We start from the raw sequence: 20,942 nt of genomic DNA, 5'->3' as shown, positions 1-20,942 counted from the left end.
CCAGACATCCTCCTCCTCCTCCTCGTCGTGAATACACAAATCGTGAATACACAATGCCTATACATGGCTCCTCCAGACTTACCCTTTAGAATGTGTGTGCGTGTGCGTGCGTGTGTGTGTGTGTGTGTGTGTATGTGTGTGTGCGTGTGCATTCAGGAACCCTGGACAATTTCAGGTAGGACAGAAAGACCATTTACCTGTCGATGATGGCACACATGTCAATGCTGACATTGGCAAAGCTTCCTGGCCTCCTTTGTGCCACTTCATACAAGTTTACAAGTTGGTCGTCCACTTGAATGAGCTGCATGCACCCTTGAAACGAAGGCTGAAGGACAGCGTGACTGGAATTATTCATCTGGTTTGGGACACCTGTGAGAGAAGAGAAAGGGGGAAGTCAGATTCGGAGTCTAGCTCAGCCCTGCCTTAGCCAGCACCTTCCCCCAGTATATTGTCAGGAATCCTCAAGTCTTTTGAGTCACATTCAGTGTAGACCGTTGGTTGACTTTGGGTCAGAGAATGGGATTCTTTCAGTGGGAGAAGCAGGCTGAAGCTCATGGATGCTGGTCTCTGGGGTTCACTAACCCCAAATTCTCATGGACATCTCCTAGCCCATTCGATCACATTTCTCTGTCCACCCTTAGTTGAATCATCATTATCTTACTTCCTCACTTGAACTTGCACCTGGAATAAGGATATAACACTTTCAACCTTACCCAACTGTAGATATCTCCCTTCTTTTTGTATTTTCAATTATTACTTTCATTTCCTCCTTTTAAATTAATTTTTGTTGTTGTTGAATTGGGGCCCCACTGAGCAATGCTAAGGGTTTCTCCTGGCTCTGCACTCAGCAATTACTCCTCCTGCCCGCGCTTGGAGGACCATCTGGGGTGCCCGGGATCAAATCCAGATCAGCCGCATGCAAGGCCAGCACCCTACCCGCTGCATTATCTCTCTAGCCCGGCTTTAATTTTCTTTTATTCTTTCTTTTAAAAAATACTTAATTAAACAACTTTGACTTAGAGAGTTATTTATAATTGAGTTCTAAGCGTAACGTATTTCAACACCAATCCCACCACCAGTGTCAACTTCCCTCCACCAGTGTTCCTAAATCCTCCCCCCTGCCCCACTGACTTTAATTTTCTTAATTTCACACAGGCCTGCTATGCATTTTTCCAGAATATAAAATTAATATTACCAAATTAAGTCAATTTATTTCATGGATTAATATATAAGGTAATCCAAATAGATAATTGAATTATAAATGATTTATTTCTGTGTTTTAAAATAAAATCTAAGGAAGCATACAAAAAATAAATTTAGGCAGAAGGGTAAGCAATGCTGCCTTGACTATGCACTAAACAAATAACTAATGGGTCTCAGTGAACTGAAAATATCGATCTTAAGATATACATATATTTTTTATACAAATTTTAAAATGGGGGTGCATGAAAGAAAATGGCTCCTGCACAGTACAAGAAACTATCATTAATACAAAAATTTTTTTCTGAATAGGAGAAAATATTTATATATCATACCTCTTACCTCTCTGTCCCTCTCAGAGAGCCCGGCAAGCTACTAAGAGTATCCTGCCTACACGGCAGAGCCTGGCAAGCTACCCATGGCATATTCAATATGCCAAAAGCAGTAACAACAAGTTTCACAGTAGTGACGTTACTGGTGCCTGCTCGAGCAAATTGATGAACAACAGGACGACAGTGCTACAGTGCTAACTCTTATAAGAAAGTATTGTGTGCAGGATATTTGAAGAACTTGTAGCACTCACCAATAAAAAGATTAGCCCATAAATAAGTGGAGAGCTAATCAGATGTTTTTCCAGAGAATACAGCTAGCCAAAAGGCACATGAACATTCTCATTGTCACGTATTATCAAAAAAGTGCAAAAGAAACTGCAATGATATATCATCTAATACCTGTGAGAATGTCCTATACCAAAAAACAAGTGTTGATGTGTAAAAAGGAACCCTTATATATTATTGATGAATATTTACATTTCTCAGCTTCTATGGTAAACAGAATGGATATTTATCACGATATTAAAATTAGATTTACTGTACGACAAATATGATGCTATGAAAATATGAAAAGACTCATTTGAAAAGATGTAGTTGCTTTTATATTCATGGCAGTGCTATTTACAATAGCCAAGACAGAAACAAACTCAGTGGCCAAAGAGAGAGGAGTGGAAATATGTCTCCTAGGTACACAGTATAAAACTATTGAACTACATAAAAGGTGAAATTGTGCTATCTGCAGCTGGAACTAGAGAGGGCGACGTTAAGCAACGTAAGTCAGGAGAACACACAGCGCTGGTTTTTCCTCACATATGAAATATAAAGAAGCAAAGCACATGGACAACCAAATTAAACCAACTCCTTGGGCACTACTTGTGGGACGGAGGTTTTCAGATGTGGAGGGAGGATGCGACACAATGAACTATGATGGAAGGACAGTTTGGCACTTCAGTTATGAGCCTGGCATGTGCATTTGAAGAGGTGTGCACCCAGGATCAGAGTATACACAGCCTTATAAACCAATGTTACCTCCACTAAACAAGGAAACGAAGTTCATTGCAAAATACTTCAAAAGAGCACCATCAACAATCACTAGTAAGACTTTTCTCAGTATCTGTATTACTGACCATAATGTCCAAAAGTAGAGAGAGCGTATGGGGGAAATTGTCTACCCTGGACTTAGGGGGAGGGCTGGAGTGGGGAGGAATAATGGGGACACTGGTGGAGGAGAATGTGCATTGGTGGAGGGATGGGTGTTTGATCACTGTATGACTAAAACTCAAACATGAAAGCTTGTAACTATCTCACAGTGATTGAATGCAAAAAAAAAAGAGATAATAGAAGATAAAAAAAGACTTTTCAAAAGAAAAATATTGGAAGTGGCCCATGAGAGTTAACAAATGATGATTTTATGTGATTATATTTTTGGGGTAACTTTCTCTTTTGTTTTGGGGACATACCCAGCAGTGCTCAGTTCTTAATCCTGGCTCTGTGCTCAGCTTTTACTCCTGGCAGTATGTGGCGTCGGGGCTTAATGACTTGTACAATGGCTGATACCAGAAACCAGATGCCTTCTCAGGATGTTGTCAGTAATATTTCAGCTGAGGGTGAGGAAAATGCTTCCAGATAAGGGGGGATAAAAACCTTGCTCCTTGTTATTTTTCAGCTGAGAGTTTGGTTGCATGCTTGTTTGTGATATATGGAAAGAGAGAAATGGCATTTAATAGATTGTATGATCTAGATAAGGATATTTCCAGGTATATCAGAAGCAGAAGCTTTTGTGTATTCATCTGCTTACTGTGCTTGGCAAAAAGAAGAGAAAAAAAAATCATCCAATGAAGAGTGACTGAATTGAGAGTCAAAGCATTTGCCTTGTATCTGGCCACTCCCAGTTCAATCCCTGGAAGCATAAATGGGTCTTCCCCGAGCTCTGCCTAGAGTGATTCCCGAGCACAAAGCCAGGAGTAATACCTGAGACATTCCCCAACCCTCAAAAAGAAAAATACTGAAAAAGAAGAAGAAAGCTAAAGACATAAAGAAAACACAAAGAATCTAGAACTTGATGCAATAGATAGTAAAATACTTTCTCAATTCCAGTCTTTCAGAGGTATAAGCAAAAAAGTTAAGAAGCCACTTCAAAAATCAGTCAACTTTCAGGAAAACAATAAAGTATAGCTTGGGATCCATATTGACTCCCAAACCTAGTAGGAAGTGCCTCAAAGAATCTTCTGGACAGAAGAAAGATCTCAAGCATCTCACTGCTGTATCTTGCAGAGCATTTCATTAAATAGTATCAATGTTAGTCATTTCAAGGCCATTTGTTTCCTTAGTATGTTGCAGAGTCCCAGTGGTTGGGGGTGGGAAATATACCTTTTAGGAGATTGTAGATATACCTTTTTGTTTCATGGAATGATGAGGCAAGACTAAATAACACTCATGGAAAGTCAATTTTTTTAAAGAGAATTTCATCAAGTGATAACACCACCAGTGTCAAATTAAAGGGATAGAGATGGTACAGAATGAAAAGAGATCTTTAGACCTCCCACAGTTGTCTCCAGGTGAGGAAGGACAGAAATGTAAACACAGGTTACCATTTAATAAAAAAGGATGAATCAATTCTCTGTAGAACTGAGAACTCAGAGAGAAGAACCAAGAGCCGTCGAGAATCATTCCAGGAATCAGTAGGTATGAGTCTGAATGTAGGGGATGCCAACATGTGCCTAAATGGATCTCAGGATTCCTATAACTCATACTTCTTTGTTCGGTTCTTGCTTATTTTTGTTTGGGGGCCACACCCAGTGGTATACAGGGCTACTGGCTCTGCTCACGGATGACTCCTGGCAGGTTTTGGGGGCCGCACAGGTAGCCAAGGATGGAATCTGAATCAACTGTATGCAAAAAGCATAAAAAGGTAGCAAAAAGCATAAGAAGCTTCTTGTCTTCCAGATCACTTGGTCTATGGAACCAGCCCCATGTGCCACGAGGGACTTCAAGGCGTCAATAAAGAAGCATTCTGGGAAATGGCTGTAAGACCCTTTCCACCTTTCTACCCCACATACCCCGCCCGTGACTGCATCATGCCTTCACCCCTCTCTCTTCTCAAGTTGAGAGTTGAATGTGTTTACTCTGTATCTAACCTAACATGGCACAGTGGGTATAGGGCATGTCACAGATCATACTCCTAGAGTACTTCCAAGTACTCTTTGAGAAGCTGTATCTGACTCATTAACCCAAACAACTTCCTCGGCCCCTGGACTACTGAGAAGCTTCATTTTGACATGATCTGGACTTAGCTGCCATGACAGCAATGCAACAGGGGCGATAATGGAACGTAACTCAGGGGGTCTCTGGCTTTGATTGTACTTGACATGTGTTCTAGGGAATGAGACGTGCTCACCTGCCTCCACGACAGTCAAGTCTTCACTCCCTACTACCCGCGCCCTGTGTAGTCCCCTCCTACACAGAGTCAGGGTTGACCTGTGAGACACTTAGAAATGATAGAAGTGACCCTGCCTACGTGGCTCCTACCACTAAGCAGCAAAAGGCATCAGAAGTTTCTCCTTGTCCTTTGGATCCCATGGTCTGTGGAACCCAGCCCCTGTGGCACGAGGAGCTTCAAGGAGTCTAGAGAGAAGCATTCTGGGAAAGGACTGGAAGATGCACAGTTACAGGGAACCCCGCGAGTCAGCCACACGGAACTGCATCTCCTATCATGGTCAAGACTTCAGATGTCTGAGGCCCTGAGAAATATAACTGCAACCTCATAAGACACTTTAGTCCAGAAAATCCCGGTCAGGTGCCTACCTCAGTCACTGGCCCCAAAAAACTCAAGATAGTGAACTATTATTATGTGCTAAGTCAGAAAGTGTTTAGGTAGATATTTGGGGTGGGGAAACCCCAGTTTGCTGAGGATCCCTCCTGGTAATACCCGGAGGACCCTATATGATACAGACAATCAAAGATGGATTGACTTGTGCAGAACAAATACCGTAACGCCTGCACTATTTCTCCAGCCCTTATAGTAATGTTTTAAAGTAGTTTACACTACTATTAGATAAATATTTTCTTATGGGTTTTTAAAGTAGTAATAGAAAACAAACTCTGGCTGTCTTCCCCAGGGCCCCTTGGGGAATGGGCTCCAGCTTCCCTCCCCGCCCCGAACAGAGCTCCCGGCAGCCGAAGACCACTGGAACCTAGCTACAGCCATGCTTGAGGCCCCTCTCCACACGTTTGAACAGGCCTCATGCATGAAGGTACCGGCAGAGGAATTCCATCAGCGGCCAACATCCAGAGACTTAAAAGCAAGCTCTCAGAAGCGCACGGTTGTAGCCTACTTCTCTCTCTGGGAGAAACTAGCAAGCTTCTGGGAATTTCCTGCCCACATGGGACAGCCTTGCAAGCTTTCCATGGTGTATTCATATGCTAAATCCAGTAACAAGCTGGATCCCATTCCCCTGACCCTGAAAGAGCCTCCAGTGAGACATCAATGGGAGGGCTGAGTCAAGAGAGACTTCTAAGATCTCAGGGAGAGGACTAATGGAGAAGTTACTGAGCCCCCTAAAGGACGAATGGAGAGGTTACTGAGCCCCCTAAAGGACGAATGGAGAGGTTACTGAGCCCCCTCGAGAAATCGACAATTAACGGGATTTTGTGATTTCATGACTCGTGAATAGAAAACTATTTTCATATTTTAACAGACTATTCTCTCAATCATTTTTCTTAAATGTTCAAAGAGAATTTTAAAGTAAGGAGTCAAAACATTTATTACTTTGCTCAGGCCTGGAAAATGAGCAACGGGTAATATTTTGAGCATTCCCTTAGAGCTAGCAGTGGGTTAGCATGCTGGGTCTGTGACAATGAAATTCCTCATTCTTCCACCCTCTTTGGAGCTGGAGGAAAACATACGATTTATTACTGGTTGTTCTCTATGTACAATGTATAATTTATGTAGTGTACAAATACCTGCAATATTCTGTGACTATTGCAAAGCTCAGGATGCAACCTACTTAGCATCTTAATAGCAAGATGTTAGGAGATGCAAGTTGTCCAGTGGAATTTTTTGATCCTCTTGAGAAGCCACATCTGATGGTGCTTAAGGGCTACTTATGGCTCCGTGCTCAGGACTCCCTTGGGAGATGTTGCACCAGGGATGAAACCAGGCTGCCTACATGCAAAGCCCTTGCTCAGTTTATTGAGCTATCTCTCTGCGATGACTAGGGTCAGAAATAAATAGATATGAAATACAGACTTAAACTCAGTTAAACTATTCCAGGGTAGCAGAAATCTTATTACAAACAGAGAGACAACATATTTTATATCTCTTGGTTTAGAGTTTCATGTCCATATCCACGGATCTGGAATAAAAAATGCAATATTTATACCGCTGTTTCAGGGGTCTCATAACGTGTCTACTGACAGAGCTTTATGCCTTCCAGAGAGAACTGTCATCTTGTCAGCTTCAATCACACCTCACCATCTGTCAACGTCGAAGGCACACTTCTTTACAGGGCCATCATAATTATGAGACCTTAATGGCACACTTGAGGCTCTGTTGGATGACTTACAATCTGAAAACTGGATATCTGGTTTGAAGTCCACTTAGTGTTTGACTCTCGCTGACAAAGGAAATGCACGTATTTTCAAGATTTTGCAATTTTAATTCACAAATGTAACTGTGAAAAACACACTCCTGTTTGTGTTGGCATTACATCGCCTGTCTAAATTGCTATGATAATGCTGCTCCGTCAGGACAGAAACAGTCGACAGCAGGCAACAGGGCTAAGATTCTTGTATGTCTGCACATGCATGGACGATTTCTGTCATTATACTTACTTTAATTTGGGGAAGACTGGGAGGTCAGAGAGAGCCTGATAGGGAGCTGTAAGGATATTAACACCTTTGTGTTTTCTTCTTAAAGTATGGAAGAGTATGCAAAGCATCTATTAATCTCTACTGTGTACTCGATTTTCCGGAATAATTAATCCTGGTGGGATCTGGGGTCCAAAGCAGTAGGGAATGAGAAGGTCCTTAAATGAGTCTCATGTTAGCGGCACATCACACAGTGTGAATATTCATCCAGCAAAACTCACCCAGCATGGCTACAAAATTCACTTTAATACATACTGACTTAATAGAGAGTAAACATACCAAGACGTGAGAATCAGGTTCTCACTGTTAGGAAACAAAAGTACAAAGGAAATCAGGGACTAGTGAATGGATCGTGTGGGTTTGGATTGATGTTTAATGCAATGGGAATGAACTTGGTGGTTTGGGATAAATATAGACATAGAAAAATTTTAAAAATTCTTAGTTGGCATTAAGAGTATATTCAATTTGCAGATATATGTTTATACAATCTACTGAGGATATTTTGGGTGTAGGGTTGCTCCTGAAGCAGTGATGAACCAGAGCTCAGACCTTAGTCTCTGTATTGAATAAAACCTAGAATTCCACTAGCGGATCAGGTGCCTTCAGAACGGTTTGCTGTACTAGAGACTAATGGAGTGTCCAGAGAATAAGGGAGTCATGAGACTAATAAGAGGTCAACTGGGATAGACTTCGGTTTTTTAGATCTGGGGATATGAAGAGGCTAAATACATATTTTAAATTAGTGACAAACAAATGTCTTAGCAAAGGTGAATTTAAAAGACTAAACTTATAATTTGGAGGCGAAAAGAGGGAATTTGAGTCATATAGGGCGGTAATCAGGACTTACTCTTGGCTTTGTTCTTAGAGATCACTCCTGACAGTGAAAGTGAGACCATATTTTCTGCTGGGGATTGAACTGGGTTCAGCAGAAATCAAGACAAGTGTCTCACCCTCATACTATATCCTTAACTTTTAGTATATTTTTCAAAAAAGCCGAAGCTTCTCCAACATATATAACAAAATGCCACACATTATCTTTTTTGCCATCCACATGCTATCCTCAACCCCATTCTGATGCGCATCACATGTATACACACTTGTGTGGGCGATGATAGCAGTACTCATCAACTTCTCATAAATATGAATCACAAATGTGAAAGAACGTCTGATTCCAGAAGCTTGATACACTGATGATGGTTCTATATTTTTCCCACATCTGAGAACACACCAAAATTATAAGAAATCAATTCTTAGGACCTGCGGAGAGAAATTCCATAACAGTAAGCGAAGGGACCTCGACCCGGAAAGGCTCAAAGTCTAGCTGGATGATGTATCATAAAACAGAACTACAGCAGGCAATTGTACTACTATTCCCCTAAAAGATCTACAAAGGGAAATCCAGAGAAGTTGACAGTGGAACATTTAGATGGACTTTGTCCACATGCATCGCTCTCTTCTGGAAGAGAGAAGATCTCATCCAGAAGAGTGCGATGCAGAGAGTCTCTTGCCTGCATGCCTAGCTGTCTTCACCGGGGCCCCCGGAGGGGATGGGCTCCAGATTCCCTCCCCACCCCTAGCAGAGCTCTTGGAAGCCCAAAGACCACCGGAACCTAGCCATAGCCATGCTCGAGGCCCCTCTCCAACATTCAGACGGGCCTCATACATGAAGGTACCTGCAGAGGAACCCAGGTGTGTGTAATCCCACCAATGGCCAACATCCAGAGACTTAAAAGCGAGCTCCCAGAAGCGTGCGGCCCCTCGATATCTTGTAGCCTACTTTTCTCTTTGGGAGTAACTGGCAAGCTTCTGAGAGTTTCCTGCCCACATGGGACAGCCCTGCAAGCTTCCCATGGTGTACTCATATGGTAAATCCAGTAACAATCTGGATCCCATTCCCCTGACCCTGAAAGAGCCCCCAGTGCGACATCATTGGGAGGGCCGAGTCAAGAGAGACTTCTAGGATCTCAGGGAAAGGATGAATGGAGAGGTTACTGAGCCCGCTCAAGAAATTGATGATTAACGAGATTTCGTGATCATGATTGTGATTTGTCCACGTGAGACAGGTGAGCAGGAAATCTCTAGAGAAATGGGAAGCCTGGCTAGCGGTGCTGAGCGTGGACAATGGATTCCCCGGCTCCATTCCTATTCTAAGCATCCAGAACTCAGCAAGAGAGCTCGGATTATCCTCTGGAAGAAGCATAGTCAAGAAATTCTGGGCAGTCTCACTCTACCTGCCTCCCTGATTCTTCCTCACCCAATCTGCATCTCATGTTGGTGACTAATGTTGCTGATTTGACCCTAGAGAACACATCTGCCTAAATAACTCGTAGGTCTGGCTACAAATTACTACGAAGCAAACAGCCCCAGCCTCCTGACCCCAAAGGCCCACTGACTTAAAATGAATGCACGAGGGAGCAAGATTTGAAAGTGTTGGCGAAGTTGTGGTGAGGAAAGCCAGCATCCTTAAATCACTTTTTACTTGTAACCAGGGAGAAAACATCTCACGACAAGAAATGCAGACATGTACAGTCATCTATTTCATCGAACTCCTCTAAATGACCACTTTTTTTTTTCATAAGAACACAATGATATTAGCATTTTCCCCTCCCTGGTCATAATTGTGGGGGATAGGAATAAATCCCCTCATGTTTGAGGAAGAGGTAACAATGATGAACTGTGAGTTACAGTCTAAGGTTTATTGTCCAAGTTAAATGCAGGCTGTGTGGAATATTTGTAATTCATGTCTGTGAAATGAATTTTATCATCAATATGGCTTTTCATTATTTAGACTAAACATTTACCACATGCTAGAAAGACACATTAAAAGAACTGGATTGTTTGCTTTCTCCTGTTGACTATATCAGTTTTCAGGAGCATAAGGGAAATTTTGACAGTTTTCTAGTTTTTGAGTATTTTATTACATTCACATGGTATGTTTTGTTTGGCATAAAAAGTGCCAAAGAAAATGTAAATCTTTACTATGTACCCCAAATTAGAATTACACCGGAGTCTTTAGCTCAATAAAATAAAATACCTCTTACTCGGAAACTCAGATTGGAGTGACAGCACAGTGGGTAGGGCATTTGCCTTGCATGTGGCCGACCTTGGCTCTATTCCTCCGTCCCTCTCGGAGAGCCCGGCAAGCTGTCGAGAGTATCCCGCCTGCATGGCCGAGCCTGGCAAGCTACCCGTGGTGTATTCAATATGGCAAAAGCAGTAACAGCAAGTCTCACAATGGAGATGTTACTGGTGCCCACTCAGGCACATTGATGGACAAAGGGACAGTGCGACATTGCTACAGTGCCCTGAAACTCAAGACAAACACTGTATTAGATTCAGTACAAAGATGAATAAATTCAAATAAATTCAAATGACTCTTTCCCATAATATCACCTACTTATTACCTATTTCTAGCTTAAAAGAATAAGGAAAATGTTGAATCCAAAGTGTCTTTATGAAGTAACACTCTCAAGTAACATTTCGATGCCTAATAACTTTATATTAAAAATATACACACTCACAAAATAATAAACTAGTAAAACATCTTCATATATTTTTAGTATAGAATATAAAAATATTACTAAAAAATTGGGGGATGCTATATGTCTTCACGTTGTCCTTTAAATTTGTTATAAACTGATAGGTTTAAAAGTTTTAATGACACAAGACCTTTTTTTGGTTAAAAAAATCCAGTAAGACAAGCCTAGCAAAACATACATATTATGCTGAGATGCAAATCACTGGAAATATGTTAGCGACTTTGAGGTTAGCCATTTTGGCTGTTGTTCGCAGGGTGTCCTGGATTAAAAATGCCATCGTGTCAAGAGCAGTTAGAGCAGATGGTGAGGTGTGGCATCTGTTGGTGGTGGAGGGAAGGAAAGTTGTCAGTCTGATGGTGGGTGTGGTGCTAGAACAGTGTGTGCATAAAACGCTATCATTAACAGGCATGTAAATCACGGAGGCTCAATAAAAATTGGGGGGAAATAAAAGAGCAGTTAGAACATCCTTCACTTTCTCTCGGCGAAGTCTCTCAGATTGGAATCGTGCACGTGCATAGATGAGCAGATAGAAGGAAGATCGAAACCACTGCGGTTTGTTCAACACAGCAAGTACGCAAAAAAAGGAGCCACAGAGGGAGTGAGACCATGATTTAGCCAGGCAGGGCCTGAAAGGGGGTTGTGGCCTGGAATTGGAGCATCCGCTGCTTCTTGCTGGACTGGCAAGAATGTAGAAGGTAAGAGAATTTTTGCTCCTTTTCTCAAGTGCTCTCCTATGCTCCGCACTAGAGAGGTATTCTGTTACTTTTGGTTCGGGGGTTCCTACCCAGCTGTGCAGAAGGCTTATTCCTGGCTGTGTGCTCAGTAGCCACTCCTGGTCATGCTTGGGGGATAAAATGGGGTGCAGGGCATTGAACCCGAGTTGGCCAGATGCAACACAAGTGCTCTACCTTCTATACTCAATCTCTTTCTCTTCTTATCTCTCTCTCTCTCTCTCTCTCTCTCTCTCTCTCTCGGGCCTTCAAGTACTCTTTCTCTATCGTGATATCTGGCTAGAGCTTCCTTCTCTTTAACTTTTAGGCAACACAAAGATGCTTCTGCATTAATTCCATGGCTCAAAAAGAAGAAACACAGAAAAGACAGAGCTGAATACTGAGTGCTATTGAATCAGAGAAGAACTCACCTGTTTTTGTTTTTGTTTTTGTTTTTGTTTTTTTTTTTGCTGAAGGGTAAGAGCAGAAGAAAACAATTCACAGGATAAAGTTCAGGAATGAAGAGGATATGCCCATTAATGGTGGGAAGCTTGCCACAAGGGTGTGTGGGGGGTGAAGGGCACAGGTAAAGAGATACTCCTGATAACCTTTCATTATTTATATTGCAAACAATAAGGCCCAAAAAGAAAGAAGGAGGAGAGAGACAGAGAGAGAGAGAGAGAGAGAGAGAGAGAGAGAGAGAGAGAGAGAGAGAGAGAGAGAGAGGGAAAGTGCCACCATAGTGGAAGGTAGGGGGGGCAAGAGGAGGGAAACTGGGATCGTTGGTGTTGGGAAAAGTACAGTGGTGAAGGGACAGGTGTTGGAACATTATATGACTGAAATCCAATCATGAGCAACTTTTAATTTTTTTAATTTTAATTTTTTCTTTTTGGGTCACACCTGGTGATGCACAGAGGTTACTCCTGGCTCTGCACTCAGGAATTATTCCTGGCAGTGCTCAGGGGACTATATGGGATGCTGGGAATCAAACCTGGGTCGGCCGCATGCAAGGGAAACGCCCTGCCCGCTTTGCTATTGCTCCAGCCCCTTTGAGCAACTTTTTAAGTGTGTATATATATATCACTGTGATCCAATTAATAAAAATAAATGAAAAAAAAGTGAAAATCAATCTGGCCAGGCCCATGTAAAAGTAAGATGAAATGGGCCCCAATAATAAAGCCAGAGGAACTTTAAAATGTGTCCTTAAGTGGCCTCTCACAGCCACGATCACCATGTCATAGTTTTAGACCTTGGCAGACTGTTTTCACTACATCAGTCTCCCAGAGAGAGATTCAACTTTAGGGCCTAGAGCGCATGCGCTGAGCTTAGAGAAAAGTTTGTGTGTGAGTGTATTAAATAAGAACTCTAACTGTTGAGGATCACAGCCCAGCAGTCTTCTGGGAGGGAGAAAAAGTAGCAAATGTCTCACCCTACAGTAACTGGGGAGCAGGAGAAGGGAAGCTGGTGACAGGAGGAATCTCTCATGGGAATATTTTGGGGCTACACCTGGCAGTCCTCAGGGTTTACTCTGGTTCTGTGCTCACGGGCCAATCTTAATGGTGCTTGGGGGACCAAATGGGGTGCAGGAGATTGAACCCCTTTTGTGAGCCATACCATCTGCCGCACATCACAACTTTTACCATGTCATGGGGAGTTGAGAGATTTTGTTTACTGGACCTTGATCCTCTCTGAAGAGAATATAAACCACCATCCATTTCTCCCTTACATTCTTCCCTACACACATGCACGTACATATTTATGTCTATACATAAGATATATAGTCCCATGCGTATGATTAAGATATTTACTAATATAACTAAGGACATGCACACACTCTCACAGGCTTAGAGCACACAGTCTAAAACGGTTCTTGGAGAAAATAAATTAGCTTTGTGTTGCTTATAACATCAAATTTAACACAAAAGTTTAACAGTGAAAGGATTAATATGATCAAAACAAATCTCATCTATGCCAGGATTAAATGTTTTTCACTAAGTGTATTATGGTAATGTAACTTTTTTATTAATTACATATTGTTTACTTGCAAAAAGAATGTCTGCTTAAGATTTATACCTGAAATTATCTGTGAGAATACGTGTTCCCTGATGTTACCCAGTCTACTCTTTATTCTCTGTCACTGGTCGGTGAAGCTAGGGGAATATTGTAATCAGCTGCCTCCACAACAAAGCAAAAGACCAAATTCAGTGAAAAAGAAGGCATTTGAATGTGGAAAAATAAGCCATCATGATAAACATCATTGACTCTTAAATACATAGGAGTTAATGATACATATGAAAATCAAAGCTCTCTTTCTTCAGAGTTCAAGAAAGAATGAGTCAAAATAAATATAATAATATTTTTAAATAATTCTTCAGGCTACTTATCGAGTGTAAAACTGAAGTAATGTTAGTGGCACTATACAGCATAACCAACTTAGAAGCTTGAACTGCACCATTATGGAAAATTAAATAAATCACTCTTTAGAAAATAAGACACATAAATATATAGTAGCTAAATATTTCCACAAGAGACACAGAAGACAATATATCAGTTAACATCAAATTCCATGCTGCATATATGAACTTCTAGATTTAAAAAGTATATTTATTAATATTTAACTTTCAAACTTGAGTCTTCATATCAGTGCCACATTTCACATTGGATTGAACTCAGTTCATTTTTTGTTGTGTGCTCAGGGTGCAAAAATCCCAAATGTCCTAGGATATTTTAAATTTGTTATGGAAAGATGATTATTTGTGACACATACATTACAGATACTCCTTTTGCCAAATATGGGCAAAACCAAAAATTCTAAATAGCATTTATTAAGCAATGAATTACACTATTATCTTTTAATGAATTAGACTCCCCAAAAGCTTTATTAAAGCCACAAGAAGTAACAAGCATAAAAGATCAAGTTTAGGTTAAGAGATAGCAGATCTAACTGTAGTAATGCTCAACCTAAGGCAATTGCCAGATGCCTAGGGGAAAATATCCAACAGGAAGTTGGAAATAATTAGCCCTTAAAAGGAGGGCTAAGAAGGAATAAATGAAAGCATCATTGAATTTTTTTTTTCAGATTAACTAGACAGCAAATAATATGGCTCCCATGTTATTTTTCTCTACTATTGGTGATAGTCTAGAATTTCTAACTCAATCAAATGAGTAAGCTCAAGGATTAACCTTCTCTCTGCCTGACAAAACGTTTGTAGTTTAATGCAATGATGTACATTCCCATAATTGCATCTCTACAATAAACTCCTGGGGCAAAGGAGCTGTGGCCTATTCATCTTTCATCTTGTACAAAACAGGCATTTATCAAATGTTTGCAACTAAATGGCAAGACTTGAGAAATATATCAGCTCTGTGGGTTGGAGATGCAGGTTGGTGTATAATGTATAAATGAATAATCATCTCCATAAGCTGTGATTTCACTTAATGAAGTGTCTCACAATACCAGGCAAGTCTACCTTCAAAGTAAGTACCTAAGATCTGTATAAGAGTTGAAGGAACACTTTCCCAGATTAACCACTATTTGTGCTCAAAATTGAGAGAAAAACACCCATCACTAATCCTGTCATTCCTTAGAAAGCCTTGCTGAATATCCTGTCTGTTATTTACTTAAAAAATATTTTTTATTTTCTTAGACTGAGAGCAAGCTTTCCAGAATACGCCAAGAATTCACAGTCCAGCATTTTATAGAGCTGGGTCATAGTGAGAGTCTCTTGCCCATGCACCTGGATGTCTTCCCTGGGGCCCCTTGGAGGCGATGGGCTCCAGCTTCCCTCCCCACCTTGAGCAGAGCTCCCAGCGGCCGAAGACCTGTGGAGCCTAGCCACAGCCATGCTCAAGGCCCCTCTTCACACGTTTGGACGAGCCTCAAGCATGAAGGTACCAGCTGAGGAGCCCAAGTGTTTGGGACCCGAGGCTGAGGCCTCCAAGCCTGCTCGAATAGGAACTGGGCCTCTTCCACCAAGATTTCCCATTTTCCAGTAGCTAGGCGGTCACACCCAGGGACTGCCCCTGGCGCTGTAGAATCCCATCAATGACCAACATCCAGAGACTTAAAACCAAGCTCTCGGAAGTGACATCTTATAACCTAGTTCTCCCTCTGGGAGAACCTGGCAAGCTACCGAGAGTTTCCTGCCCACATGGGAGAGCCTTGCAAACTCCCCATGGTGTATTCATATGCCAAAACCAGTAACAAGCTGGGTCTCATTCCCCTGACATTGAAAGAGCCACCAATGCGGCATCATTGGGAAGGATGAGTAGAGAGAGGCTTCTAAAATCTGAGGGCTAAGGCGAATGGAGACGTTACTGAGACCGCTCGAGAAATTCGACGATCAACGGGATGATGATGATGATGAGGAGGAGGAGGAGGAGGATGAGGATGATGATGAGGATGATGATGAGGATGATGATCATGATCATGATCATGATGATGATCATGATGATGGTCATGGTACTCATGACATACCCACAATATACAAGATGGGACAGAAAATTTGCTAAAATATCTAGGAGCCTCTTTTCAATAAATGGTGTGTGTATGCATGTATGCACAAGAGGATGTATGTGGATGTGCATAAAAGAGACAGACAGAGAGAGAGAGAGAGAGAGAGAGAGAGACAGAGAGAGACAATGCCCTTGAAGATGGAAAAGTGACAAAGAAAGTGCCACGAGAAAAACAAATCCAAAAAGAGCCTTCCAGGCTTCTCATTAGATGAAATCATAATGACTTGTACTCATTCCTGCTTCAGCCTCTGCTGGTCAAGTATTCTGTTACCTGAAACCACGTGCTTGATGCACATCATTCTGAAATGCAGTGATCTAGCTGCATCCCACTCTGGATAACGAAGATGAGGGGGAGGTGAATCCTGCCATTCTTGGAGTACATTCTGCCTTCATTTTTCTTGCATGGGTGAAAATCTTGCTTCATCCCTCTGAGTTCTGCTTACTGAATATTATAAGTTCTTTAATTATGCACCAGATCACGCTGGGACTTGCCTTGCAGCAATTTCAGAAGTCCTTTTAACAGAGTCAATTAGAGTTCCTCTTTCTAGGCAATCCTGAGCCATCTCAGGCCCATCTGGTTATAATTGTGTCTCAGACCTTTACCTGCTGGCACCCCACAGAACTCCCACAGGCAAAGGAAAAAGGGCATCCAAACACTCATTCCATCCTCCTCTTCCTGTTTCTGCCAGGACAGGGTGAAACCTAGCACTGAGAGTTCCCTGAAACAATGCATGGCCACGTTTCCCCACAAACATCATCTCCCATCAGTGAATTAAAATGTGTTCTATCTATAAAGCAATTTTTAAAATACTGTCAGTATTTACAGCAGACCAATTGAAACAATGTATCTGAGACTGTGCTCTATAGATCTCCTAAGTGTGCCATAAATTTTAATAAATCATCCTGTGTAACCATATAATGATTAACAATTCTTATAGTCTGGATATCTAAAGATATGAATATAGTTTGTGGTTGAAAAAATTAGGGTATCTTTATTTTTCAGAAACTATGGAGCATTTACAAACACTAACTACATAATGAACCAAATTATAAGTCTCAACAAATTTCCATGAATGCACATCTCTGGCTCAAGTATAGTTATATGGAAGAAACTACCAAAACATCATCATTCTTCATCTATTTGTAAAAATATTTTTAAAAATAAAACTTTCAAGTCTCACATAGACTACTGAAAATCATACATAATTGGGGCCTAAGCAATTCTACAGTGTTTAGGACATTTGCCTTACACGGGCCAGCCCTGGTTCAATCCCCGGTGTCCTATGTCACGTCCTAAGCACTGCCAGGAATAATTCCTGAGTGCAGATCCAGGAGTATCCCTATCATCTGGTGTGGCCCAATACCCACCTATATTAAAGAAAAAATTATAAGTAATAGTAAAAACATATGTTGCAAACTGTGTTGTAAATAAACACAGTAAATAACAAAATGTATATAATAAAGATAAAACTAGAAAAATCATTTAAGCTAAATTGATAATCTTCCATTAAAAATAAATTCAGTTGAGCATTCATATATATATCACATTCACTATCATCCTGCTGATCATCGATTTGCTCGAGCAGGCCCAGTAACGTCTCCATTCGATCTAGCCCTAAGATTTTAGCAGCCTCTTTTTACTCCTCCTTCACAATGGTGCTGCTTTAGAGGTTCTTTCAGGGTCAGGAGAATGAGACCCATCATTGTTACTGTATTTGGCATATGAATACGCCACAGGGAGCTTGCCAGGCTCTGCCATGTGGGCAGGAAGCTCTCAGTAGCTTGCCAGGTTCTCTGAGAGGGAGAATGAGGCTAAAAGATGTTTTTAGATGCCATAATTATTTCAACTCTCATTTTAACAATTGGAACAATGCAGATGCAAACAAACAAAGAAACAAATATATATATATATGTATATATATACATAAAGGAATAAGAAGAACTTAGAACCGATTTTTATGAAGCACAAAGAAAACCTCTTTTGTTTTAATTTCAATAGTCTTTATACCTTAGTTATTTCAAATCATGAGCTTTCTACACCAAATACTTTAGCAATTTTCACTTTAGTTTCATGCTCTTTTTCTACAGTTCTCCCTACAGAGCAGCATATTCTTAAGTTGAAAAGAATTTCAACTGTTAATAAACACTAATGTTTTTCCAATAAGATTTTAAATTGAGAATTTCAATTTCTCAGTAGGCTCCACATTTTGATTAGAAATCTTTGTTTAAACCTTTATCTAACAAGTTTCAAAAATGCCTGAGCTTTTTAAGTTGCTGGATTGCCTATCACTGACCTCTGTGATGGGGCCGCCTGTCCAGGTTTAAGGATCTTGTACTCTATTATCTAGAGTCCAAGGCAGAAATTGGGAAAAACACTGTGTACCTTGTGTCTATACAAAATATGCCACTCTAGGAATGTATTATTATTAATATACTGTACTTAGACTTATTAATTTTACTTCTTTTTTTGTTCCACTGTAATTTCTATAAGGTAATTGCTGTAAATGGGACTATACTACAGTGACACATAAAATGCAATTAAAACATGTTATAGGAATAAATCAGGTAAGAAACCTAATCTTTATGTAGGAGCTTGACTGAAGCACATATCACAGAGAGAGCAATGTGCTAGTAGCTTCCAAACTGTAGAAAGGGCTAAATTATAGAAAGTCATGAATAGCAGGACAGAGAAAAGACCTAAGAAAACATTACTTATGATCTTTTGAGAGAGTTATAAAAGCACCATTTCAGCCTAAAGCAGACAGATATGAGTAGGAAAAATGAGACAGAGAGATAGAACGTGGGTAAGGTGCATTTCTTGAATTAAGCTGATCCTGATTATATTCCCTGCCCCAAAGACCCCTGAGCACAGAGCCAGAAGCCCTGAGCACCACTAGGTGTGACCCCAAAAGAACAACAGAATAATTATGATTAATAATGAATCATCATTTAGATGTTCTTTTAATCAAATTTCTACATTTATTTGATAGATTAAGGGTTCACTACTTATTTTGTCTTGCTTTGTTTTTGGACCACACCTGGCAATGCTCAGGCTTAGTCCTGGCTCTGTACTTAGTTTCATACCTGGCAGTGCTCAGGGGACCATATGGGGTGCCAGAGATGAAAATTAGGTCCCCGGTATACAAGGCAAGCACCCTACCTGCAGAACTATTGCTCCAGTCCCCAGAAATGTTTAAATATGAACTTCATTAGGCATTTAAAACACTGGCATTTAATTTGCACGGAACTATTTTAGAAATGTAACCACTGAATATGATACCTTTGTACTTAAAAATTAACTATCTTATGCTCATACCAGCATGTAAACAACTTTTTAAATGTTTCAAGAAGAACTACCTTACTTCTTACACATAAAAATAATATTTATATGTATGAAGTACGGTAGTTTTTCTTGAAACTTACGTAAACCAAACTGAGGGGAGCCAAAGAGAGACGTGTGCACGCAGGAGGAAACAGGGGCTTCTCAAAGTGGAAACCGGAAAGCAAAGAAACAGGGAGCTAAGTGTTGAAAGGAGAACACGGTTTGAAGAGCAACTCAAGCATTCTTCTTAATAATCAACAAAATAATCAATGCAAGGATAGTTACAAAACATGTTAAAAATATAGAAAGCAAATCTAAAGAATCAGTCAGCCTAACAACGTGTCATTTGAAAGACGGATAATGAATGCTGAGGAATACTGAGCACTGGGACTGGAGAGAGGAATTGCAGGGATAGTACTTCTCTTGGGCACGGTCCACCTGGCTTCAATCCCTGACATCTTAGAGGTGTCTTGAGGCCCTCTAGGAGTGATCCCTGAGCACAGAGCCAGAGGTAAGCTCTGAGCACCACCTGGGCTGGTCCAAAAACCAAATAAAAGAGCAATGAGCTCAGGGATGGAGAGTTGGAGCCAAGAGATGCTGGTATTGAGCATGTGAGGCACCAGACCACAGTCATATGTAGCCTTACTGGTCCGTGAGCAACTCCAGTGTAACTCCGGTGGCCCCCAGCACGTTGAGTCTAAGCAACAAATCATCCAGCCTACACTGCGAGGGTGGGGGGTGTGTGGTTAACACTACCACCCAACAACCAAGCACAGCTGTGGAGTGCATCACCTCTAACGTGGAGAAATCACAAGTGGGGACACCGATTTCCTTAACCTAAGAAGATCATAAAATGCTACTGACAACTTTAGGATAAAATTTTGAAAACTCCATTAAAGTGATAGAATGTGAAAGTAACTATCAAACCATCCTTGAACTGGTATGCCAATGATGAGAAGGCCTCACCAACAAGTTCCAAAATATTGTGTAGGAGCGTTTTAAATCTGTTAACTTCATTTCAGTCCCATCACATACACACACACACACACACAGAGTTTTCAATTTCTGGCCTTTTGTCCCTTTGTTGCAGCGATGGGGTAGCATGCTTAGTTGTAGTGCCTGCCAGGTGTTTCACGCTTGACTGGTGCTCTGCTTTGTGTGCTCTCTCCCAGGCGACTTGACTGCAGTGACAAACAGCCTGGGCACTTACGGGCAGATGCACATAGAGTTGTGAGCTCACAGACACTTGGCTGCAGAGTGCCAGAGACAGCACACCTGTGGGCAAGACTGGAGGCCACAATGGCAGTGCTGAGGGGTCATGCCAGGCAGGTGACCCCACTCAAACCTGTGTCTTCCCACACAGTCCAGATCCTACCTCACACCCACATCTGTGGGTCCAGATTTTTCCACTCTGTCAGCACTGGCAATCATGGTAGGGATAAAGAAACGTTCCCTC

The 20,942-nt window shown here is 41.2% G+C and overlaps 1 protein-coding gene across 1 annotated transcript in view; it reads right to left on the bottom strand.

Moving 5' to 3' along the window:
- CNTNAP2 (contactin associated protein 2) overlaps positions 1-20,942 on the bottom strand; it is a 1,529,860-nt gene that overhangs the window by 880,978 nt on the left and 627,940 nt on the right. Inside the window, exon 10 of the mRNA XM_055129775.1 lies at positions 198-369. Within this exon, the coding sequence (XP_054985750.1) occupies positions 198-369 (172 nt within the window). The remainder of the gene's footprint in view (positions 1-197; positions 370-20,942) is intronic.

This window comes from Sorex araneus, chromosome 1 (genome assembly GCF_027595985.1).
Source record: "Sorex araneus isolate mSorAra2 chromosome 1, mSorAra2.pri, whole genome shotgun sequence".
Taxonomy (NCBI): Eukaryota; Metazoa; Chordata; class Mammalia; order Eulipotyphla; family Soricidae; genus Sorex; species Sorex araneus.
The sequence above is the reverse complement of the archived record's forward strand: the minus strand, read 5'-3'. Positions and strand labels throughout refer to the sequence as shown.